General features: G+C 43.7%; 1 protein-coding gene across 1 annotated transcript; it reads left to right on the top strand.

Annotated features, from left to right (window-relative positions):
- The first annotated feature begins 537 nt into the window (after positions 1-537).
- On the top strand, positions 538-17,655 carry LAMP1 (lysosomal associated membrane protein 1). The gene is made up of 9 exons (XM_069970800.1): positions 538-732; positions 5,633-5,751; positions 12,787-12,991; positions 13,078-13,239; positions 14,552-14,775; positions 15,496-15,618; positions 15,776-15,833; positions 15,941-16,108; positions 17,187-17,655. The coding sequence occupies exons 1-9, from the start codon at positions 687-689 to the stop codon at positions 17,324-17,326; spliced, it is 1,245 nt and encodes a 414-aa protein (XP_069826901.1). The 5' UTR covers positions 538-686; the 3' UTR covers positions 17,327-17,655.
- The last annotated feature ends 4,036 nt before the right edge of the window (positions 17,656-21,691 follow it).

Below are 21,691 nucleotides of genomic sequence, written 5' to 3' on the forward strand. Positions count from 1 at the left end.
AATCCGTATCATGACACAGCCTTGGATGTCAAATCCGCACCAGAAAAAAAAGATCTATGCGGTATAAACTGCAGTGAGGATCCCTCGAAATCCGCACATAAAGTCATGTGATGGGCAAATGATGGCAATGCCCAATGGTGATAGTAATCCTATCACTACAGGAGAAGTGCCATGATGGCCAGGGTATAACTATAGGCAGCTTATTACTAGGGAGGATTATTACACAACCTTTTATTTCCTGCCAGCCCCACACAATGCTTCTCCTCATAACCACGCCCCCTGTGTGTGACACCCCAGTACTGCTTTTTTACACATGCAAAGAATTGTCCATTATTTTTATTCACTTTTTGGAGAGGGTCCACGAGATAATGAAGAAGATAGGGGTGGGGTCTCTCCCAGGTTTCTCATACTGTTGTTTGTCCTCACATAAGGGCCATTTTGGGTGCTGTCAGCACGTCCGTTTCCGCAGTGAGTTGTCTCCGGAAAGATGGCGGCGGCCACCCCTGAGACATCCCACACAGCTGACGCCGTCTCTCCTGTAAACAGAAGGGCCCGGTCTCATGATGCGATGACGTCACTTCATATGACTTGTGTGTGAGCGCTTCCTCGTACCGGACTGTGCGGTGTCTCCCCAGTCCACAAGGCGGACGAGTCCCTATTGTGCAGACCCGACAACGAGTGGCAGGATGAGGGCGCTGCTGGAGGCCGTGCTGGGCACCGCGCTGCTGCTCGGTAAGTGCTCGCTATTATCCGGTCAGCTGGGGCGGCCTGGCCTTTGCCTCCCGTCACTTCTGTCAGGATGCCACACCGGGCGGCGGAGGGTTAGCACGTGACCCAGTGCAGCGCCGGTACCGTCCCCCCGGGCCCGTCTGTGAACAGGGGCAGATATTACCCCGGGCTTGGTTAGTAATTCTACTAAAGAAGGAGTCACCCAGTCCGCAGGCTGCAGCGGCTGACAACAGGGAACAGTAGCTTACCGGGCCATATAGTGGCTGCGGCTGTCACCTAGACCCCCGGGCGGGGTGTAAAGGGCATCAGTGGCGGGTGTGCGGGCAGCAGTGAGGAGCACGCCCCGCCATTGGCCCCCATGGCACTGCCGTTATATCCTATGCCTGGTACAGGGCCCCGGGTGGCCACTAATGTGCTCGCAGATGCCCTCAGAAAATCTCTGGTTTTTCCATGTTTCTGCTGGAGCAGTGCTAGCGCGCCCCCTGGTGTCAGCTGCAGGGAGCTCAGCTCCTGGATGTCCGGCTAGTGCAGCGCCCCCTGCAGCACTGACCCCGCACAGCAGCCGGGCTGTCAGAGCAGCACTGGGCCTACAGTCCTATCACACCTGAGGCTTTCAGCAGACACTAGGGTGTGGCACTGAATAGGTATACACTGTCTCCTGTACAATGTGCACTATACACTCGTCCTATCAGTATGGATTGCAGTCTGTCAGGTTTCTGAGTACAGGAGGAGCACTGCAGATTACTCTTCTTGCTGCTAAAACTGAATAGAAATGTAACTAAAGCTTTCTACCTGTTCGTGGCCGGCCCAGAGGTTGCCCACCAATGGTACGTCATGGCTGCAGTCTGATAAGAGACTATTCTACACATAGTCTTACATAGGCATGTCAGCAAGATTCCCTGTAGTGTCATGAGGCACATATCAAAGGTCACAGAATACAGCTGGATGTGTGAGGGGAAAAATCCTTTACCTAGGAGAGCGTACAATGAGATGGCTAGTGCTCCCGGGGCCTGCACTGCCCGGAATAGCAGGTGCCACCATATAGATGAAACACAGATCAACCAATCACAGCTCAGCTTTCATTTCCCAGAATGGGCTCTGATATAAATATAAAAAATATATCCAATTTTTGTCTCGGATGGATAATTCTGCGCCAATGTCCGTGCAGCAGTGCTGGGAGGGGGCTGTGCGGTGTGGAGTGTAGAGATGATAGCTGAAGTGTGGAGCACAGCTGTGGGGGATTGGTGATAGGTAAGTATGGGTCCATTTACACAGATTATCTGACAGATTATTTGCCATGGATTTGAAAAGAAAAGAAATCCCAGTCTTTTCTTTATGACCTGATCTCTGTTTCTGGCTTTGGCAGATAATCTGTCAGATAATCTTTCTGTGTAAATGGACCCTATGCTTCCTTTCTTTAATTCTGAAAGCACCTCCATGCCATTGTAAATTAAAAAAAAAAAAAAAAAAAAAACTTCTGTTGGAGCTTTGTAAGAAGCCCCAGTACCCACCAGCTGGGATAGTCACGAGAAGCCAAGCCTCTAGCATTGTCTAGCAGCTGTAAATTACGTTCTAAACTACAGACACTGTTAGGTAAAGGAGCCACATGGTACCTTTCATATATCTGTCTGTGCTTCCAGAATGTCGAGAAATGCTTTTATTCTCTGAATAGCTGCAAGATGTAACACCTCGTCTCTTCCAGAAGCCCAGGCAGGGTTAGGTATGGGAGAGAGGAGGCGTTCCAGCCCTCAGCAGAAAGCCTCTTAGTACCAGAGACTAGAAGCGTATTCTACATTCTGGAAGAAGCGCAGACAGATATATAGAAGGTTCCATGTGTCTCCTTGTCCTTACAGTGTCAGCAGTTTGCAATGTGCAGCTGACAGATTCCTTCTAAGAGAACAAAATCGGATTGGACATCTTTGAAACCCAGCTGCCTAGTTGATCTCTGCCAATGCATATTAGATGGTTGGCCCAAACAGACAGGTGTGCCTGACCTTCATCCCTCGTGTATTACCACCTCAAGGCGTCATGCATACAATTTATATATATATATATATATATATATATATATATATATATATATATATATATATATATATATATATATATATATATATATATATATATATATATATATATATTAATCTGCTGTATAGGGCCCATGTGACTGGGCGCATGATGGTAGAGAGAGGTCGGGCATGTTGGATTCCAGCTGTCTTATAAGCTTACCCCTTTCTCTATTGAGAATGAATGCTTAGCCAAACTGAGAGAGCCCCTATTCCACAGGACGACTGTAAGGAGCTAACGAGCGCTGTCAGCCCTCGTTTGCTCCTCGTTCACCGCTTGCTGCTGCCGTTATTACATGTGGCAGCGGTGAGTGGGTGAGAGACTGGGGGGTTGTGGGGGGCTGCCCAGGTGATTGCTTGACCGTCCGGGCAGATAGCAGCGGTCTGCTGCTGCTGCTGCTCCTATTCCACGGAGCGATGGTAGCAGATCGCTGCTATATGAGTCATTTGTCTTTCAACATGTTGAAAGACAAACAACTACAATGATCAGCCGACATCGATCATGTTGGCTGATCGCTATGTTCTATTACACAGGACGATTATCGTCTGAATACGGCCGATAATCGTTCCGTGTAATAGGGCCTTAACTTTAGGCCATGTGTTTGTTTCTTGCCATACTTCTCTGGGTCCACAGCCTTCAAAGTGTAGAAAGGGATCTGCATAAATGGTCTGGTTCCAAGGCTTCGGTATTCAGCACCATGGCTGCTCCTGGCTTCTACTGTACATATAGAGACTTCATCCCGGACCGTGCTGTTTCTACACAGCGGGTGGCACAGATACCACACAGATGTGGTCCTGACCTTGTTTTTCTTCTTGCCCATGGAGCCTCCCTTCCGCCTCCTCCAGACATAACCTGCTGTTGTGTAACATTCAGTAAGTTTTGTTTCCTCATGTTTTGAAACAAAACCGGTTTACCTGGAGGAATGGCATCACGCGGTAACAGGATAGCCGAAGCATAATAATATCCTTGTCAGAACAAAGGCTTATGTTGGTAGGTAGGGAAGGTTTGGTGTGCTAACTCACATGATCAGTATATTACATGTGACTTGCAATTATTATTGCTATACATATATTCAGAGCACTATATTGTACCTATGTCTTCTGTGGATGCTTCTAGTCCACCATGGCAATGCTACTCTAGCAGTGAGTGGTCATGCAAACTCAGCTCTTACCCTACACAGTGAGTTCAGTGGGTCCTACTGGTAACAAATGACTAGCTGACCTAAAGGGGCATCCATGCCAGGGATATAGGTCTATACATTGCAAGCTCACATTATAGTTAGTGTATCAATGGGGTGGCGAGTATGGGCAAATGTGGAACCCCCTACTCCATTATATTCCTGTGCCCTGATGTAAAATATAGATTTCAAAATTGATTTAAATTTAAATTACATTTCGAAATCTTAACCAACAGTATATGTGATATAAAGCAAGTTTGAAATTTAAATTCATTATTATTTTGTTATCATGCTGTAAAACAAAGCTGAACTTACCAGAAATCCAGGTCCAGTCTCCTGAAGGCAGATTTTCTGACTTGTGCTGGTTGGTAAAAAGAGACTAAATGCAGGAAGTCCTGGTCATCTGCACACTGTCACAGAGAAGACAATGATGGACTGATGGACAAATTGGGTCATGAATCTCTGAACTGGCCGGGACTTCCTACGTTTTTTTTTTTTTTTATTTTTTTTTTTTTTTTTTTGCCAAATACCACAAAACTAAAAAGCTGCCTTCAGGAGACTGGACCTGGATACAAGTAAGTATAGCTTTGGCAATGTGTCACCTAGATTTTTTTTTTTACTAATAAGAGTCAGATACTAAAACTTATTTTTTCCCCCCACTTCTTGTACATTGTTATGGGGGCTGCCATCTTGCTTGAGCTGTTTGTATCAGCATTTAGTTACATGCTGTTACATTTTCTGATGACACATTCCCTTTAAAGCATAATAACTAAAAAAAAAAAAAAAAAAAATGTAAATTGCAAACTTGCTTTATATCCTTTTTTATGATCGAAGGGAGTGTCTAAAGAGAATTTTACTGAGTTGTTCTAGATCCCTATTGACTTTCCCAAGTTGATTATATAGTGAAACCTCCAATCCGCCCAAAATCGCATTAACAAGTCGTCTTCTATGGGTTTATCAGTATACATAATATATGATGGAACTGAAAACTAGCTACAGTGAATCTGATCCGGGGAGGGGGTGGAATTCTTATAAAAAAGGTTAATAAAGCTTAAGATCTTCGTGCCCTATTAGACAGCACCAGCCGAGCCGTAAATGAGTGCAGATGTCCTAGACTGGCGCTCGCTTACAGAGCCTATTACACGGCTCAAACACCATGTGGGTCATTGGATTATTCCTGCAGTCAGCTGCCGGACACCCTGTAAGTATCTAATGAATAGTTCTCTTATTACTGAAGGTGTGGGTCATGCCTGGAATGGATGCAGTCCTTCTAACCCATTTACATACCTCACCTGTGACACCATCACTCGTGTTGTGGCACATCATGGTATACACCAGCTCCTCTTGACCTGTGCTGTGTAGTGCAGTATAGGAGAGGGAGTGCTACGTGACTGATATCAGATGACTGATCAGAGTATACATTCAGGATAATGGCTGCCTCTCTCATTGGGAGCAAAAAAAATCCTAACAGAACAAGATGATGGTGAGGATGTGGACATATTGTAATCATAGTAATATAATATCTGTAGCTAGAATTTACATAGGCAGATTTCTTCTTTCCCTGTTTCTGAACTCTAGCCTGTATTAATGTTAGTAAAAAAAATATTGACAATAGATTTTCAATTTCTTTATCACATGATTCTGTGTTCTTTTTTTTAGGTATTTTCCAGTCTGGTTGCTGTGTAAGATTTGATGTGAAAAATGAAGTCAATAAAACCTGTTTATTGGCTGACCTCTCTATTAATTTCACTGCTAACTATCAGAAGGGGGATAAACAGGTAAGTCTTAAATCGTGTGTGTTTTTTTTTTTTTTTATGGTGTGTGTGTCTCTATGTATCAGAAAAGAATGCACCTAGATAGAAATATATCAGATTGCTGTGAAACTGTGCATGCAGATATGTAACTGATACCTCTGGACTTCCCAGACAGACCTTCAGTGGAGAGGATTACATGATCCACAGACAAGCACAGATTCTTTGTCCACCATCCAGACACAGGTGGCACCTTCATTACACACTACTGTCTCTGCATAGACCATTTTCAGGCGCTCAGCAGAAGAAAATGTGCTGTCACTGCGCCAGTTACATGCCCTGCCATTGTCAGCCACCACTCTTGGTGGTGGTGGCGGTGGTGTTTCAAATGAACCATAGCTCTAAGCTGCATGTTGTCGTAAATCACTTGGTGGGAAGGATCTGACGTGACATGGCTGCTCAGCTTAATACCAGTGCTACAAACTCTATGGACTATTTGTACATACAGTACAGTATTCCCTGTACTAAAACTAGAAGTGGAACACACATGGAGGTTGAGAACTATAACGGAAAGATTTGGACCCACTCCTGGTTTTAGTAAAAAGAAAATACTGCGTACACATAGCCCCACAGAAAGGGGAGGTTTGCTATGCATTGCATATCTATCCATTGTACAGCCCTCTGTAAACTTGATGCAGACTTCATAACACTTGACCCAAATTCATAAAACATAAAAATATACCCCATCAATTCTCCCTTCATCCCCTTCTGTCCTCACACACCTCATTTTTGCACTTTTGTTTTTTCCTCCTCATGTTTTAAAAGGCCATAGGGCTTGCAGTTTTTCACCTACAGACCCGTATGAGCCCTTATTTTTTGCGACACCAATTTTACTTTGCAATGGCAGACTTAATTTTCCCATAGAATATGCTCCAAATCTGGGGGGGATTATTTGCAGTGAAATTGAAAAAAAAAAAGCATTTTTCCCCTAATTTACAGGTGTTTTGTGTTCACCCTGTGGTAAAACTGACATGTTATCTATGTTCCTCATGTCAGTATGATTACACCCATAGGCAACTTATATAACTTCTATTTTATTTGACAGCTTTTTAAAAAAAGTAAAACCTTTCTAGCAAAAACCAAAACCTAAGAAATCATTGAAATGCAGACAATTGGTTCCGTGCCCCAAAAATGATTTTTTTTCTGAATAACATGTAAAACGAATGAAACAAACATTTAGAGACGACTGAATGTCATATTATAAGTTACTGTACAGTATATCCAATCAGCATGTGGCGTATAATGTATAGTAACTGCATAAACCTGAAAAACAACAGCAGTTTGTAGATACAGGATGGAACTGCAGATCCCCATAATACAGTAGCGTCGTACAACAGGCTAGAATAGAGAAGCAGGGCTGCTGTCAGAGGTCTGTGTGGTCACATGACAGCAATAGGGAAGGGGTGTGTGCAGGGGCGGGCTGGGCCGGGGGGCAGGGTGGCATCTGCCCCCCGGGCCGGTCTTCCCCTGTACATTAGAGGGCTGCGCTGAGGCTGCTTACCGCCCCAGCGCTCTCCTCTCTAACTCATAAAGAAGCTGCAGGGCCGGCCTGGGATGCGGGCTGAAGCTGCTCCCCCCCCCCCCCCAGCCGTTAAGCCCCGCCCCCTGTGGACGTGTACCATGTTCCTCCTGGCCCTGGACTTCCTGCCTCTTCCTGAAGGAGTAGAGGACAGCAGTGGCGGCAGGGCAGCACAGCCTATTATTCACATCCAGTCACACTCACTGATTGTTGGCTGTGAGGGGACCATAGGTGCCCTAGCTCCAGCTGCCACCAGCAGGTCCTGTATGTGTCCTCAGCAGCTGCCTGTACTACTCCCTGTATGATAGAGTGTGGTGAGGAGGAGGCTGGCTGCTAACCTCCAGCTACACAGCCTCCTCCAGCTACAGGCTCCTGCTTCCTGTCAGGTACTGGGCTGTAGATAGGAGGGAGGTCGGGACAGAGAGAAGGGGGAGTCTGCAGAGCTGAGAGAAGCACACACAGTCTTCTAGCATTGTAGCCACTGCCCTGTTCCCCCTATAGCTGCACCCTCTCCCCCAGGCTGCTTTGCCTCTCTCCACCTGTGCCTGTCATGTACAGTGTGCTGCAGTGTGCCCCCCCCCCCAGACTGCTGTCTTCTCCCGCTCAGGGTGCTGGGCCCCCACACACTTCTGGCTGTTAGCATTAGCATTCGGATTCCTAATTGTACCAGAAGACGTCCAGTTATACTGCACAAAAGTGTGACTGTATGTACAGTATGACTGAACTACTGTATGTATACTTGTCTGTAACATGTATGTGTATGTATGGCCAGGTTCACACTATGCATTTTTTGCACAACTACGGTCATTGTTATAAAATATAGCTGTTGTCTTTACATAGAGTGAACCTGGCCTATGTGAGTAATATCCACACACACATACACACACACTTGTGGTTTCTGCTCCTGATCACTAAAGGAGAAGAATGGAAAAAAAATGCAGATGCTGCAAAAATGCTCCAGATAGAATGATAAGCACCCATACAGAACAATAAGCACCCATACAGAACAATAAGCACCCATACAGAACAATAAGCACCCATACAGAACCATACAGTACAATATACACCCATACGGAACAATATACACTCATACAGAACCATACAGTACCATATACACCCATACAGAACCATTCAGTGCCATATGCATCCATACAGAACAATATACACCCATACAGAGCCATACAGTACAATATACACCCATACAGAACAATATACACTCATACAGAACCATACAGTACAATATACACCCATACAGTGCAATATGCATCCATACAGAATAATATACACCCATACAGAGCCATACAGTACAATATACACCCATACAGTACAATATGCATCCATATACACCCATACAGTACCATATACACCCATACAGTACAATATACACCCATACAGAACCATACAGTACAATATACATCCATACAGAGCCATACAGTACAATATACACCCATACAGTACAATATACACCCATACAGAACCATACAGTACCATATACACCCATACAGTACAATATACACCCATACAGTACAATATACACCCATACAGTACAATATACACCCATACAGTACAATATACACCCATACAGAGCAATATACACCCATACAGAGCAATATACACTCATACAGAACCATACTGTACAATATACACTCATACAGAACCATACAGTACAATATACACCCATACAGAACCATACAGTACAATATACACCCATACAGAGCAATATACACCCATACAGAACCATACTGTACAATATACTCATACAGAACCATACAGTACAATATACACCCATACAGAACCATACAGTACAATATACACCCATACAGAGCAATATACACCCATACAGAACCATACTGTACAATATACTCATACAGAACCATACAGTACAATATACACCCATACAGAACCATACAGTACAATATACACCCATACAGAACCATACAGTACAATATACACCCATACAGTACCATATACACCCATACAGAACCATACAGTACCATATACACCCATACAGAACCATACAGTACAATATACATCCATACAGAGCCATACAGTACCATATACACCCATACAGTACAATATACACCCATACAGAACCATACAGTACCATATACACCCATACAGTACAATATACACCCATACAGAACCATACAGTACCATATACAACCATACAGTACAATATACACCCATACAGAACCATACAGTACCATATACACCCATACAGAACCATACAGTGCAATATGCATCCATACAGAACAATATACACCCATACAGAACCTCACAGTACAATATGCATCCATACAGAACAATACAGTACAATATGCATCCATACAGAGCCATACAGTACAATATACACCCATACAGAGCCATACAGTACAATATACACCCATACAGAACCATACAACACAATATACACTCATACAGAACCATACAGTACAATATACACCCATACAGAACCATACAGTACAATATACACCCATACAGTACAATATACACCCATACAGAACTATACAGTACAATATACACCTATACAGAACCATACAGTACAATATACACCCATACAGAATAATACAGTACAATATGCATCCATACAGAACAATACGCACTCATACAGAACAATATACACCCATACAGAGCCATACAGTACAATATACACCCATACAGAACCATACAGAACAATATGCACCCATACAGAACCATACAGAACAATATGCACCCATACAGAACCATACAGAACAATACGCACCCTTACAGAACTATATGGGCCCCATTGATATTAATAAGGCACATCTGGGTTCTGGCATGGTGTAATTTGAACAAATAGGAAACAAAAGGACAGATGGGGCCTCCTGGTGCAATAACGTAGTGGGCTAGTGTTACTATTCCAGTGGGAAATGGACGCACTCACCTTGTGGAGTTGTGCAAATGATAGGCACAACTCTACTGTAGGTATATGATGTCAATCAGACAGGGACCGCGCTATCCCTCAGGTTGCAGCCACCGAAGGTAGGTAGAAACATGCAGAGTTGTATCTCAGAAAAGATCACAGGAACCAAAGGAGAACCCGTAGGAGGGTCAGCACAGGTCGACATCCAAGAGACCAGTGAAATCGCATTAGGAGCATCACACAAAGATGTGACTCAATTGTTCTGTTTAATAGCGCAACGTGTTTCGGTCTGTCTATCACAGACCTTTATCAAGGTCTAAGATACAACTCTGCACATTTGAACAAATAACAATAGTACTGCAGGCTGCACAATTTTGTTGGGTATTTTGGACATGAACTGCCAAAGCCTCACTCCCCTCCCTGTCCCCAAAGACTTCCATTATGTGACCATTACAGTCATGTGACGCAGAGCTGAGGGAACATACAGAGCATGGACTTCTCTCAGTTTGTTCTGATTAATTGCTGTCTAAACATTCACACTCTGACCAATAAAAAATATTTATATGTTTTTATGACATATGAAACATTTTTTTTCTGGTGACATTGCCCAGGAAAACTCCAGTGATAATATAATTTTAGACTTCTAGCAAAAGTGATAAAAACTATAATGAAAATACAGAAACCCCAGTTTCACAGCATATTGTATTGTAGTCAGTATGATGTGGTCATCCAGCTTTCCCACTATCTTATATTTAGTGTGATGAAGGTCACCCAGCTTTCCCAGCATCTTGTGCTCAGAATGATGGAGGTCACCCAGCTTTCCCACCATCTTATACTCAGAATGATGGAGGTTACCCAGCTTTCCCAGCAACTTATACTCAGTATAATATGGTCACCCAGCTTTCCCACCATCTTATACTCAGTATAATGGAGGTCACCCAGTTTTACCAGGATCTTATACTCAGTATAATATGGTCAACCAGCTTTCCCACCATCTTATACTCAGTGGCTGGTAGCCTCAGGGAGCTGAACAGTAGCTCTATACTGTGCAGCTGAAAACCATATCAGCACAATTGTGCAAATTGGTTCCCTTTAAGGAGCACTCCAGCCCTTATTACCCTCCTCACATCACTGCAGGGATGGTGGATGGCACCCCAGGCCTGTACTGCCCTGCTGGTCATTTGTGACCAGCGAGTTCCTACTGCTCTGTGTGAAGGGGCCAAAAGTCACTTTGTCCATGTAAGTCTATGGGACTATGGTTCCGTGTCAGTGCTGAGCTGTCCCATATACTTATACAGGAAAGTGACTTCCGACCTCTTCACAGCGAGCAGTAGGAAATCCCTGTTTACAAATGAATGGAAGGGTCGAATGTGTTATCCGAACTGTCAGAACATTGCTGCTGGAGGAAGTATTGGAGTGGCTGCCATCTACCTTCCTCGCACTGATGTGGGGAGCGTAATAATAAGTGAGGGCCAGAGTGGTCCTTGAATGATGGGCCGCTAGCTGGCTTCTCATGGGCCACTGCTGTGTGCTTGCCCCCCAGGCTAAAATTTGCCAGCCAGCCCCTGGGTGTGTGTCCAGCATGGATCAATCATGATATGGGAGTCGGGGAGCTGTGCAGGAGGACAGTGACAGAAACTTCTCTATACAGCAGTGTGAATGTGAATGTGAGTGTGCATGTGCATAAGTGGATAGCAGGAATAGAGAGGATGGAAATAACAAGGGCTGACAGACTGCAGGGAGCATGAGGAAATGAGCAGGGCAGATGTGGGCACAGTATAGAAATACTGAAGAGATTACCTCCACAGTCCTGCCCCTTATGCAAGGCCCAGCCTGAAGTGGATCTGCTATGATTTGGAAGGTGAGGGAGACTTTCTGGATCAGAGTACAGTGCTGTAGACCCTGCTAATGCAGACCATGCACCTCCCCCACTCCCCCTCCCACTCAGTACAGGGAGCTCTTAAACCAAAGCAATGCTCTTAAACCAAGTTACAATTTAGAAAAACTGTGAGCTGCTCTTGCAAAATGCTTTCAATCCAAGTTACTCTTACCACTGTGTGTGTATGTATGTATGTATGTATGTATGTATGTATGTGAATCCACAGCACTCCAGCGTAGTGAAAAAGCTCTATAGGCTGTGTTTATTCAGTCAATACATAGTGCAACACTCCGAACGCAACGTTTCAGTGACTCTCTGTCACCATTTTCAAGCGTGACAGAGTCACTGAAACGTTGCGTTCGGAGTGTTGCACTATGTATTGACTGAATAAACACAGCCTATAGAGCTTTTTCACTACGCTGGAGTGCTGTGGATTCACTGCATATATACTCACTACGATCTTTGGTCTGGATCAAGATACGCTGGCACCACCAATACTACATTAAAGCAGTGCTGCTACTTCTCTTCTAATATATATATATATATATGTATATATATATATATATATATATATATATATATATAATTATATTGCAACTCATTGGTGGAGGAAACTAAAGTTTGTGATTAGAGTCAAAATTTGTCGAGCTTGATAATCTGTGTCTACAATCCATCAGCATTTGGTAACATAGTTGTCCTCTCTCTCTCTTTTCTCTGCAGGCTATTGCCAATTTTCCATTACCTTCAGGTGCAGTAGTGGACAATAAGAGTTCTTGTGACCCACCAGTTTTGGCCATTACATTTGGAGTTGGCTACTCGCTTAGCATAAATTTTAATAAATCTGAAACAGAATACCATATTAACCAAGTAGTGTTTACTTACAATGTTTCAGATTTGAATACTTTCCCAGATTCAAGTGAAAATGGTAAGCAAAATTAGTCGTCGGTAATAAATAATAATCTAGATATATCTTCTTTTTTTTAAGCTCATAGCATATTCTTTATATTCCAGGTACCAAGCAAGTGTCATCAAACAAAGCAGAAATATCAGCCAAAACCAGCAATTATTACCAGTGTACCAGCCCACACCTTATCATCATGGGAAATGCAAATGCAACATTTCATAATGTTAAACTGGAAGCTTATTTTACCGGCACCGATTACACAGGAAATGGTATGGGAGACTCTTGTTCTATTTTACTGCTATTTTCCAGGCCATGGTAAAAGAAGAATTGGTGTACCTCAAATCGCAAACACTCTTTATAGTGTATTAATAAGTGTGTATGTGTATATAATACATAAATTATATCATATTTTTTTTCTGTGACACACACCCCTTTGACAAATGCAATAGTAAGCACCCTATTGTCAGTTTATTTTTAAAAGAAAAATAACCGTCCCTTTAAACATTAAAGGGGTATTCCTCCTCCCCCCCCCCCCAAGAGCTAAAAAAAAAAAAGAAATGCTCCCAAACCTAGCTTGCCTTACTCAAGTCCCCCTGAGTATTTTGAGCCGTCTCCCATCTTTCTAGCTGCTGCCATTCCTGAGTTACAAGTTTTTCTAAAAGATGGTCTATATTCAAGTTAGGAAACTACATTTCCCATCATGCAATGCTTCTGCCTGATGATGGCGATGTAGCAGAGCTGAGAGGGCGATGTAACAGAGCTGAGAGGGCTAGGGGGGGGGGGGGGGGGGGGTTTGCAGTCACCGGGTGAGCTGCAGGGGGGGGGGGGAGTGAGTGCCGGCTGCCGTGGGCTCTAATGAGGGGGGGATGGGGGGGGGGCGCGAGCGGACACCAAGAGATTGTGCTGGGGGATGGGGGAACTGCACTCGCCAGGCGGGTGGCGGCTGCGGGGCCGAGTGAGCTCTGAGCGGGGGGCGGGTGGCCTCCGCCAGAAGATCGCACTGGGGGAGGGGGGGCTGCACTGACTGGGTGAGCTGCGGCCGGGTAGCGATGGGGATCAGCTGCAGAGCTGTGCGGACGGCCACCGGGCGATCATGGGGGGGTGTCGGGGGTGCTCGCGGTCGGCCACCGGGAGATCACGGGAAGGGGGGGGGGATGGGTGGTTCGCGGTCAGCCACCGGGAGATCAGGGGGTGGGGCAGATGAGCTCCAGGGCGAAAGGGGGGGGGGGGTACACTCTGCTGTCAGAGAGGGTGACAGTGCTCAGCTTCTACTGTCACTGTCCTCCCTCTCTTCAGTGTGCTGGGTTAGAAGCACTAACCCAGCCCATTGAAGAGACAGAGGCCAGGAGCAGGGAGCGTGTCGGAGTGGACTGAGCTGATGATTCTATGCAATCCGTGGGGCTGGGGGCACCTAGATAACAGCAAAACTGTGCAGAATCCGTAATAAATTTATATTGGAAAGATGGAAAGCTACGGGTGAGCAACGTATTAATGCAAAAATAATTTTGGGGGGGAATACCCCTTTAATGTGTTACTGAGAAGATGTGTTATTTCTAATATATATATTTTTTTTTAATATAGCAACACTTTGTAAAGAAGATGTTACTCCTACAACTGCTCCTACTACAACTGCTCCTACTACTACTGCTCCTACTACTGTCCCTACTCGTCCACCAACTACAGCACCAGTTGTCCCCAAAACACCTGACACTGGGGATTACAGAGTCAATGGAAGCTCTGGAGCACCTTGTATATTGGCCAAGATGGGTTTGCAGCTAAATATCACTGCAAAAAAAGATGACAAGGTTTGTGCTTAAGCTGTGGCTTGTTTGGCCTGTGGTGGGTCTAGAATTAGAGAGGTTGTTGTACATGGGTGGTTTGTGTTTGCTTGCATTTTATAGTAGTGACCAATCAGGGCTGTGGAGTCGGAAAAAATTTACCGACTCCAGCTTTAAAATCTTAAAAAAATGTAGAATTGAATTTTGATTTGAATTTTACAAGTTTTGCTCATGAGTATATATTATGAGCAACATTCTTATAGGACACTGGCCCTATTAGATAAGGGTGGTCGGGGAAAAGTTGTCAGTCACTATTTGGCAGTTTGTTTCTGAGCTGGAAGAGTCCATTGTGTGGGGGGAGATTTGTGCTGGTCTCTTCCTGGATGCTGGATGACTGTATATGAGCAGCAGTGTAATATGGAGATATCCTGTGTAATATAGAGGAGGACATAAGTAGTGCAGCAGAAACCTCTGTCCTCAGTGTGGTGTTTTCTCTCTGGGAGAAGATTGCGTGTTTTTCTTCAGTGTTCTATGGCTGCAGCAGGCTGTGTGTGTGCTATGGCTGCAGCAGGCTGTGTGCTAGGAGTCTAAGGTGGTCCTGATAAAATTTAGGAGTTTGAGTCGGAGCTGCAGCTTACCGACTCCACATCCCTGGTGACCATGCAGAAAATAGTGTTTTCTGTGATAACCGTTTGTCCATCTTATAAGTATGTTTTTTTTTTTTTTGTTTTTTTTTTTTTCCTCTAGAACGTAACTTATGTGTTTAATATTGATCCAAAACAAGTTGAGGCAAAGGGAAACTGCTCTGGTAATTATGCAGCTCTGCGACTTGCTTCTAAGGATGTCGATCTCTTGTTCAACTTCACTTTGGTAAGCTTTTCAGTCACAAACCATGAAATCCGCAGCAGAATCCACTTGTAACACCAGCTCTCTGCAGCAGAAATATTTACAGCCTGTGCATATAACAAGGCACTTTATACAAATGCCACCCAGTACTGCCATGTAATTCATCACTCTTCTTTTTCAGAATTCCACAGAAAGCAAATTTTTCCTTGGTCATGTCCATCTAAACACAACTGTCCCAGGTGATTTTCTGGCACAAATTGTCATTTTTAAGTGTCTTTAAGGAAACCAGTCTGGCTTTTTATTGCATGTGTGTGTTACTAAACATGTGTTTTCTCTGTTTCTGTAGAAACCTTTAACATAGATAGTGGCAGCCTTTCTTACCTCCAGACCACAACACACAAGTCCTACAAATGCAACTCCGAGCAGACTTTCCAGATTACAGACAGTTTTTCTATTAACACCTACAACCTTCAAATTCAGGCATTTGATATAGACGGAAACAAATTTGGACCCGGTAAGAAGCCAATGTGTATTGGATATAACTTTGTTTCTAATGCGTTATTTACAGTACAGAGCAAATGTTTGGACACACCTTCTCATTCAAAGAGTTTTCTGTATTTTCATGACTATGAAAATTGTAGATTCACATTGAAAGCATCAAAACTATGAATTAATACATGTGGAATTATACAGTATACTTAACAAAAAAGTGTGAAACAATATTCTAGGTTCTTTAAAGTAGCCACCGTTTTGCTTTGATTCCTGCTTTGCACACTCTTGGCATTCTCTTGATGAGCTTCAAGAGGTAGTGAACGGAAATGGTCTTCCAACAGTCTTGAAGGATTTCCCAGAGACGCTTAGCACTTGTTGGCCCTTTTGCCCTTACTCTGCGGCCCAGCTCACCCCAAACCATCTTGATTGGGTTCAGGTCTGGTGACTGTGGAGGCCAGGTCATCTGGCGTAGCACCCCATCACTCTCCTTCTCGGTCAAATAGCCCTTACACAGCCTGGAGGTGTGTTTGGGGTCATTGTCCTGTTGAAAAATAAATAATGGTCCAACTAAATGCAGACCGGATGGAATAGCATGCCGCTGCAATCTCCGATTTTCATAGACATGAAAATACAGAAAACTCTTTGAATGAGAAGGTGTTTCTAAACTTTTGGTCTGTACTGTATATCTTGGCACCTTTTTAGAGACTGTGTATTACCTTTTGGTTTCATGAGAATTAGTGTGCACTATTTTTTTTTTTCCCGATAGAAGTTGAAAGGCATATCATAGGTTATATGATAAGTAGGCCACATGTCAATTCTTTTGGGCTGACGGCACATTCCGAATGAGCATAGAATGGAGTCTATATGGGATAGGCAGAGAGTCAAGCGGGAGTGTGTGGGGGTGAGCGGCGAAATCCACTGGATGTTATCCACAAGAATTACGTAGTGCACATATACCCAAACTGCAGATGACCCACTTAATGTAATTGGATTTTGGTGTTGTCTGATGTGGTACTGGCCGGTCTTCAGCAACAACTATGGCTGATCATTGATTATAGCAGCAACACTTGTATTATGTAATGTATTGTTTTCTCTTGTAGCTGTGGATTGTACAGAGGATCAGAATGGCATGCTGGTACCCATCGTCGTCGGAGCTGCGCTTGCTGGACTGGTTCTAATTGTGCTGATTGCTTATCTTATCGGCAGAAAGAGAAGTCATGCCGGATATCAAACTATATAAGTGCAAAATCTTCCTTTTTGTAAATTTACCACTAGCTCAGTACAGAATTGCAGTGAGCCAACAGTTCTGATTAGGGAAATTCCATTATGTGGGAAAGATTTCACGCAAATTGCTTTATAAGATATTCTGCTGTTTTTAATGTGAACTACCATTTAAAAAGGCATATACTGACTATGCACTGAGTTATTTCCAGAAAGTATGATTCTCAAGCTTGTTTGTCCATGGGAAAAGGATCATCAGAATAGGAGAAACAAAGTTCTTTTAAACAGCGCAAAGAAAAAAAAAACTAAGTGTGAGAGCGCCTACTTATGCATCCAGTACTTCTTACTTAAACTCTTGATACACAAAGGGAAATTGTTCTTTACTACATTTACTAAGTATTGCAGATCATCCTGCGGTTGTGATTTACAGCTGAATGACTTACATTTATCTTAAGGTAACAGTTGTAGTGTTTTGTTTTCAGTGATAATTCTCTCTCTGCCCACTAGAGACGACCGTAAATGCCATGCTGGGCATTAACAATGCACTATTTCCATTCTTTTAAACCTTGTTTGCTGTTCAGGAGGCTCTGCTTTTTCAGAGCTATTAATTTTCTAAAAAATAAAGGAAAATGGATGTGATGTTTTTGTTTCTTTAGTTCAACATTAGATTGGATGATATTTTTCTGCACATGTGTACATTATAGATATGTAAATGCAGAATGCCTTGCTTGATGCCTGGTTGGGGATGTACACTTACGAAATGTCTGCATTGCCTTAACAATGCTAATAAAAGTTTTTCTTTAAGTGTGTTTTTCTTTTCTCTTATTCCCATTGCATATCCAAAAGTAGGATTTACCTTGGCAAATAGTAATGAGTTTTTAGTGTTAATTTATGTTAGTAGTTGAATGGGTTGTATAGGATTTTCCTCTGAAGCTATCATGTCTATAAGCTTTGCACTTTTAGCTCCATAAATATACATGCACACATTTGTAATCTTTTTTTTCTGATTATGTGTCTTTAGTAGCCAGGGCAATCTATATGTGCATAGTCTGCACATACAACTTTAGACATCTATCTTCAGAAAATCATCAGAACTAGAGACACCAAAAACTATGGTTTTGGGGGACATTCCCATGTACCATATTGCAGAGCGTTTCATGCAGTGGGTGCAGCCTGAAATTTGCAGGAGCTTTTCTACCTTTTAACTTTAATGGGTAGCAAAACTCAGTTTTACACTCTATAGCATGGGTCTCCAAACTGCAGCCCTCCAGCTGTTGCAATACTACATTTCCCATCATGCCAGGACAGCCAAAGCTTTAGCTGACTGGGCATGATGGGAATTGTGGTTTTGCAACAGCTGAAGGGCTGCAGTTTGGAGACCCATGCTGTATAGGTTGGGTACAGCCTACAGAGGGAAAGGAGTTAAAGCGTAACTGTCATGTTTTTTTTTTTTTTATTGCAGAAATCAGTAGTATAAGCAATTTTAAGAAACTCTGTAATAGGTTTTATCAGCCAAAAAAGCCTCCTTCTGTACTCAAGAAGCTATCTCCCAGCCTCCCCCCTGACTTCTTATCTTTGCATTATCAGGCAAACACGTCTTCATTACAGAGAAGCCAGTGAAGACGGGTTCTGCTCTCTCCATTGTAAGCCTATGAAGGGGGGAGGGGCTGAGGGAGATGAGGGAGCAGGAAGAGGTGACATGAAGGTCAGCTGTCTGTAGACTGTCTGGGCACCTAAACCGCAGGATTCAGGTGTCAAAAAGGTCAGTGCTTATCTATGAACTTACTGAGAGAAGATTGCAGGGTGTTGTGCTTTGCAGAAATCCTCCGTGCTCAGTCACTCCTAACAGCCCCTCCCCTCTCCATAGCCACATAATGGAGACGGAAATCCTGCTTCATTTGATGTGAGGGGGGAGGCTGGGAGATTGCTTTTTCACTACAGAAGGAAACTCTTTTAGTTTATAAAACCTATTACAGAGTTTCTTAAAATCGCTTGTACTGTTGATATTTAATGTTTGACACTGGTGATTAAAGGGTGCTGTATCAAGTTCAGGTCCTGTCTGTAGTTCGCAAATAGAGATAATCGAACACTAGAAAAAGTTAGGTTCTATCGAACTTGAACCTTCCACATTTGATTCCTGATGCCGTCCCATTCCCTGGGGAAGGAGGAGACAGCCCGGGTACCGCCTGGAATTCCCGGGATGCAACCTAGGTAATAAACTGTATCCCGAAATTCCAGGCGGTACTCGAGCTGTCTCCTTCCCCACGGAAATGGAAGGCATCAGGAATCAAATGCGGAAGGTTCGAGTTCGATAAACCTAATGTTTGCAGTGTTCGATTATCTCTATTCGCAAACACATATGCTAGCTGCAGTGAAAAGAGCTCTTGATTGTGTCAACACAATGTAGGCACGCAGCCTAACACACAACATACATACAGGCCTTGCCTCTACTTCTGCGCTGCAGCCTCTAGTGATCATATGATGCTAATTAGAGATGAGCCTGCTCAAATCTGTCCGAACCTAGAAGTCTCAGCATTTCATTACCAGTGGCTGAATATTTTGGATGCAGCCCTAGGACTCCCTAGTGCTGCATCTAATTTCAGTCACCGGTAATCAAATGCTGAGACTTCAGAGGAAATGAGTACGCTGAAAGCGTAACTGTCATGTTTTTTTTTTTATTGCAGAAATCAGTAGTATAAGCGATATTAAGAAACTATGTAATAGGTTTTATCAGCCAAAAAAGTCTCCTTCTGTACTCAAGAAGCAATTTCCCAGCCTCCCCCCCTGACTTCTCATCTGTGCATTATCAGGCAAACATGTCTTCATTACAGAGAAGCCAGTGAAGACGGGCTCTGCTCTCTCCATTGTAAGCCTATGAAGAGGGGAGGAGATGAGGGAGCAGTAAGAGGTGACATGAAGGTCAGCTGTCTGTAGACTGTCTGGGCACCTAAAACGCTAAATTCAGGTGTCAGAAAGGTCAGTGCTTATCTATGAACTTACTGAGAGAAGATTGCAGGGTGTTATGCTTTGCAGAAATCCTCCGTGCTCAATCACTCCTAACAGCCCCTCCCCTCTCCATAGCCACATAATGGAGACAGAAATCCTGCTTCATTTGATGTGAGGGGGGAGGCTGGGAGATTGCTTTTTCAGTACAGAAGGAAACTCTTTTAGTACATAAAACTTATTCCAGAGTTTCTTAAAATCGCTTGTACTGTTGATATTTAATGTTTTCAGAAAAATGACCCTGAAATGACAGTTACGCTTTAAGTTGTGCTTATATTTAAAGGGGTAGTTCACCCCCAAAATGTTTTCAAATCAACAGGTGCCAGAGATTTGTAATTTACTTCTATAAAAAAAAAAAATCCCAAGTCCTCCAGTACGTATCAGCTGCTTTATGTCCTTCAGGAAGTGGAATTCTTTCCAGTCTGGAGACCACAAGAGGTTTTCTATGGGGATTTGCTACTGCTCTAGACCACACGTGTCAAACTCAGGCCCTCCAGCTGTTTCAAAACTACAATTCCCAACGTAATGGGACTTGTAGTTCTGCAACAGCTAGAGGGCTTGAGTTTAACATCCCTGCTCTAGACCGTGGGTCTCAAAACTGCAGCCCATCAACTGTTGCAAAACCACAATTCCCATCATGCCCAGACAGATAAAGCTTTGTATTTGGCTGTCCAGGCATGATGGGAAATGTAGTATTACACAAAGAAGGGGTCTGTGGAGCCTCAGTTGCGAGTCTCAAAATACAGGAATAGCCAGATATCCCTCTCTCCAGAGAAGGAAGCCCATTGCCAAGGGGTGCCTCCTAGTGGGGAAAGCACCAAAACACCCTGATACGTAGCCCCTCAGGTCCTCACTCTGTTGCGAGCTTTGGGACCTAAATAGGGAAACACCAGGGTGGCCCCTGTAAGTCAAAGTCTAACTTTGTGGCGAGTATAATGACATAAGACAAGGGTTACCAAGGCTAGGCATCCATCCATAGGCTGCAGTTTCGGGGTATTTGACCCTTGTCAGTGTGGAGTAGGATTCTGGCTACTGGGGGCAATAAAAAAATAGACCAACAAAACACAATAATCAGTTAACTCAGGGAGAACAGCAAAAAAATCCAATGGAATATTCATTTACGAGTCTCCACTGATTGTCCCCTACAAAATTTGAATACGCAAAGAAGGGGTCTGTGAAGCCTCAGCTGCGAGTCTCAAAACACGGGAATAGCCAGATATCCCTCTCTCCAGAGAAGGAAGCCCGTTGCCAAGGGGTGCCTCCTAGTGGGGAGAGCACCAAACCGCCCTGATACGTAGTTCCTCAGGTCCTCAATCTGTTGCGAGCTTTGGGACCCCTTCTTTGCATATTCAAATTTTGTAGGGGACAATCAGTGGAGACT

Source organism: Dendropsophus ebraccatus, chromosome 5 (assembly GCF_027789765.1).
Source record: "Dendropsophus ebraccatus isolate aDenEbr1 chromosome 5, aDenEbr1.pat, whole genome shotgun sequence".
Classification (NCBI taxonomy): domain Eukaryota; kingdom Metazoa; phylum Chordata; class Amphibia; order Anura; family Hylidae; genus Dendropsophus; species Dendropsophus ebraccatus.

Coding starts and splice junctions, on each gene's coding strand:
- LAMP1 (XM_069970800.1), top strand. CDS start 687: ATGAGGGCGCTGCTGGAGGCCGTGCTGGGCACCGCGCTGCTGCTCG. Junction 13,240..14,551: donor CACCGATTACACAGGAAATG/GTATGGGAGACT, acceptor TTTTTAATATAG/CAACACTTTGTAAAGAAGAT. Junction 14,776..15,495: donor CTGCAAAAAAAGATGACAAG/GTTTGTGCTTAA, acceptor TTTTTCCTCTAG/AACGTAACTTATGTGTTTAA.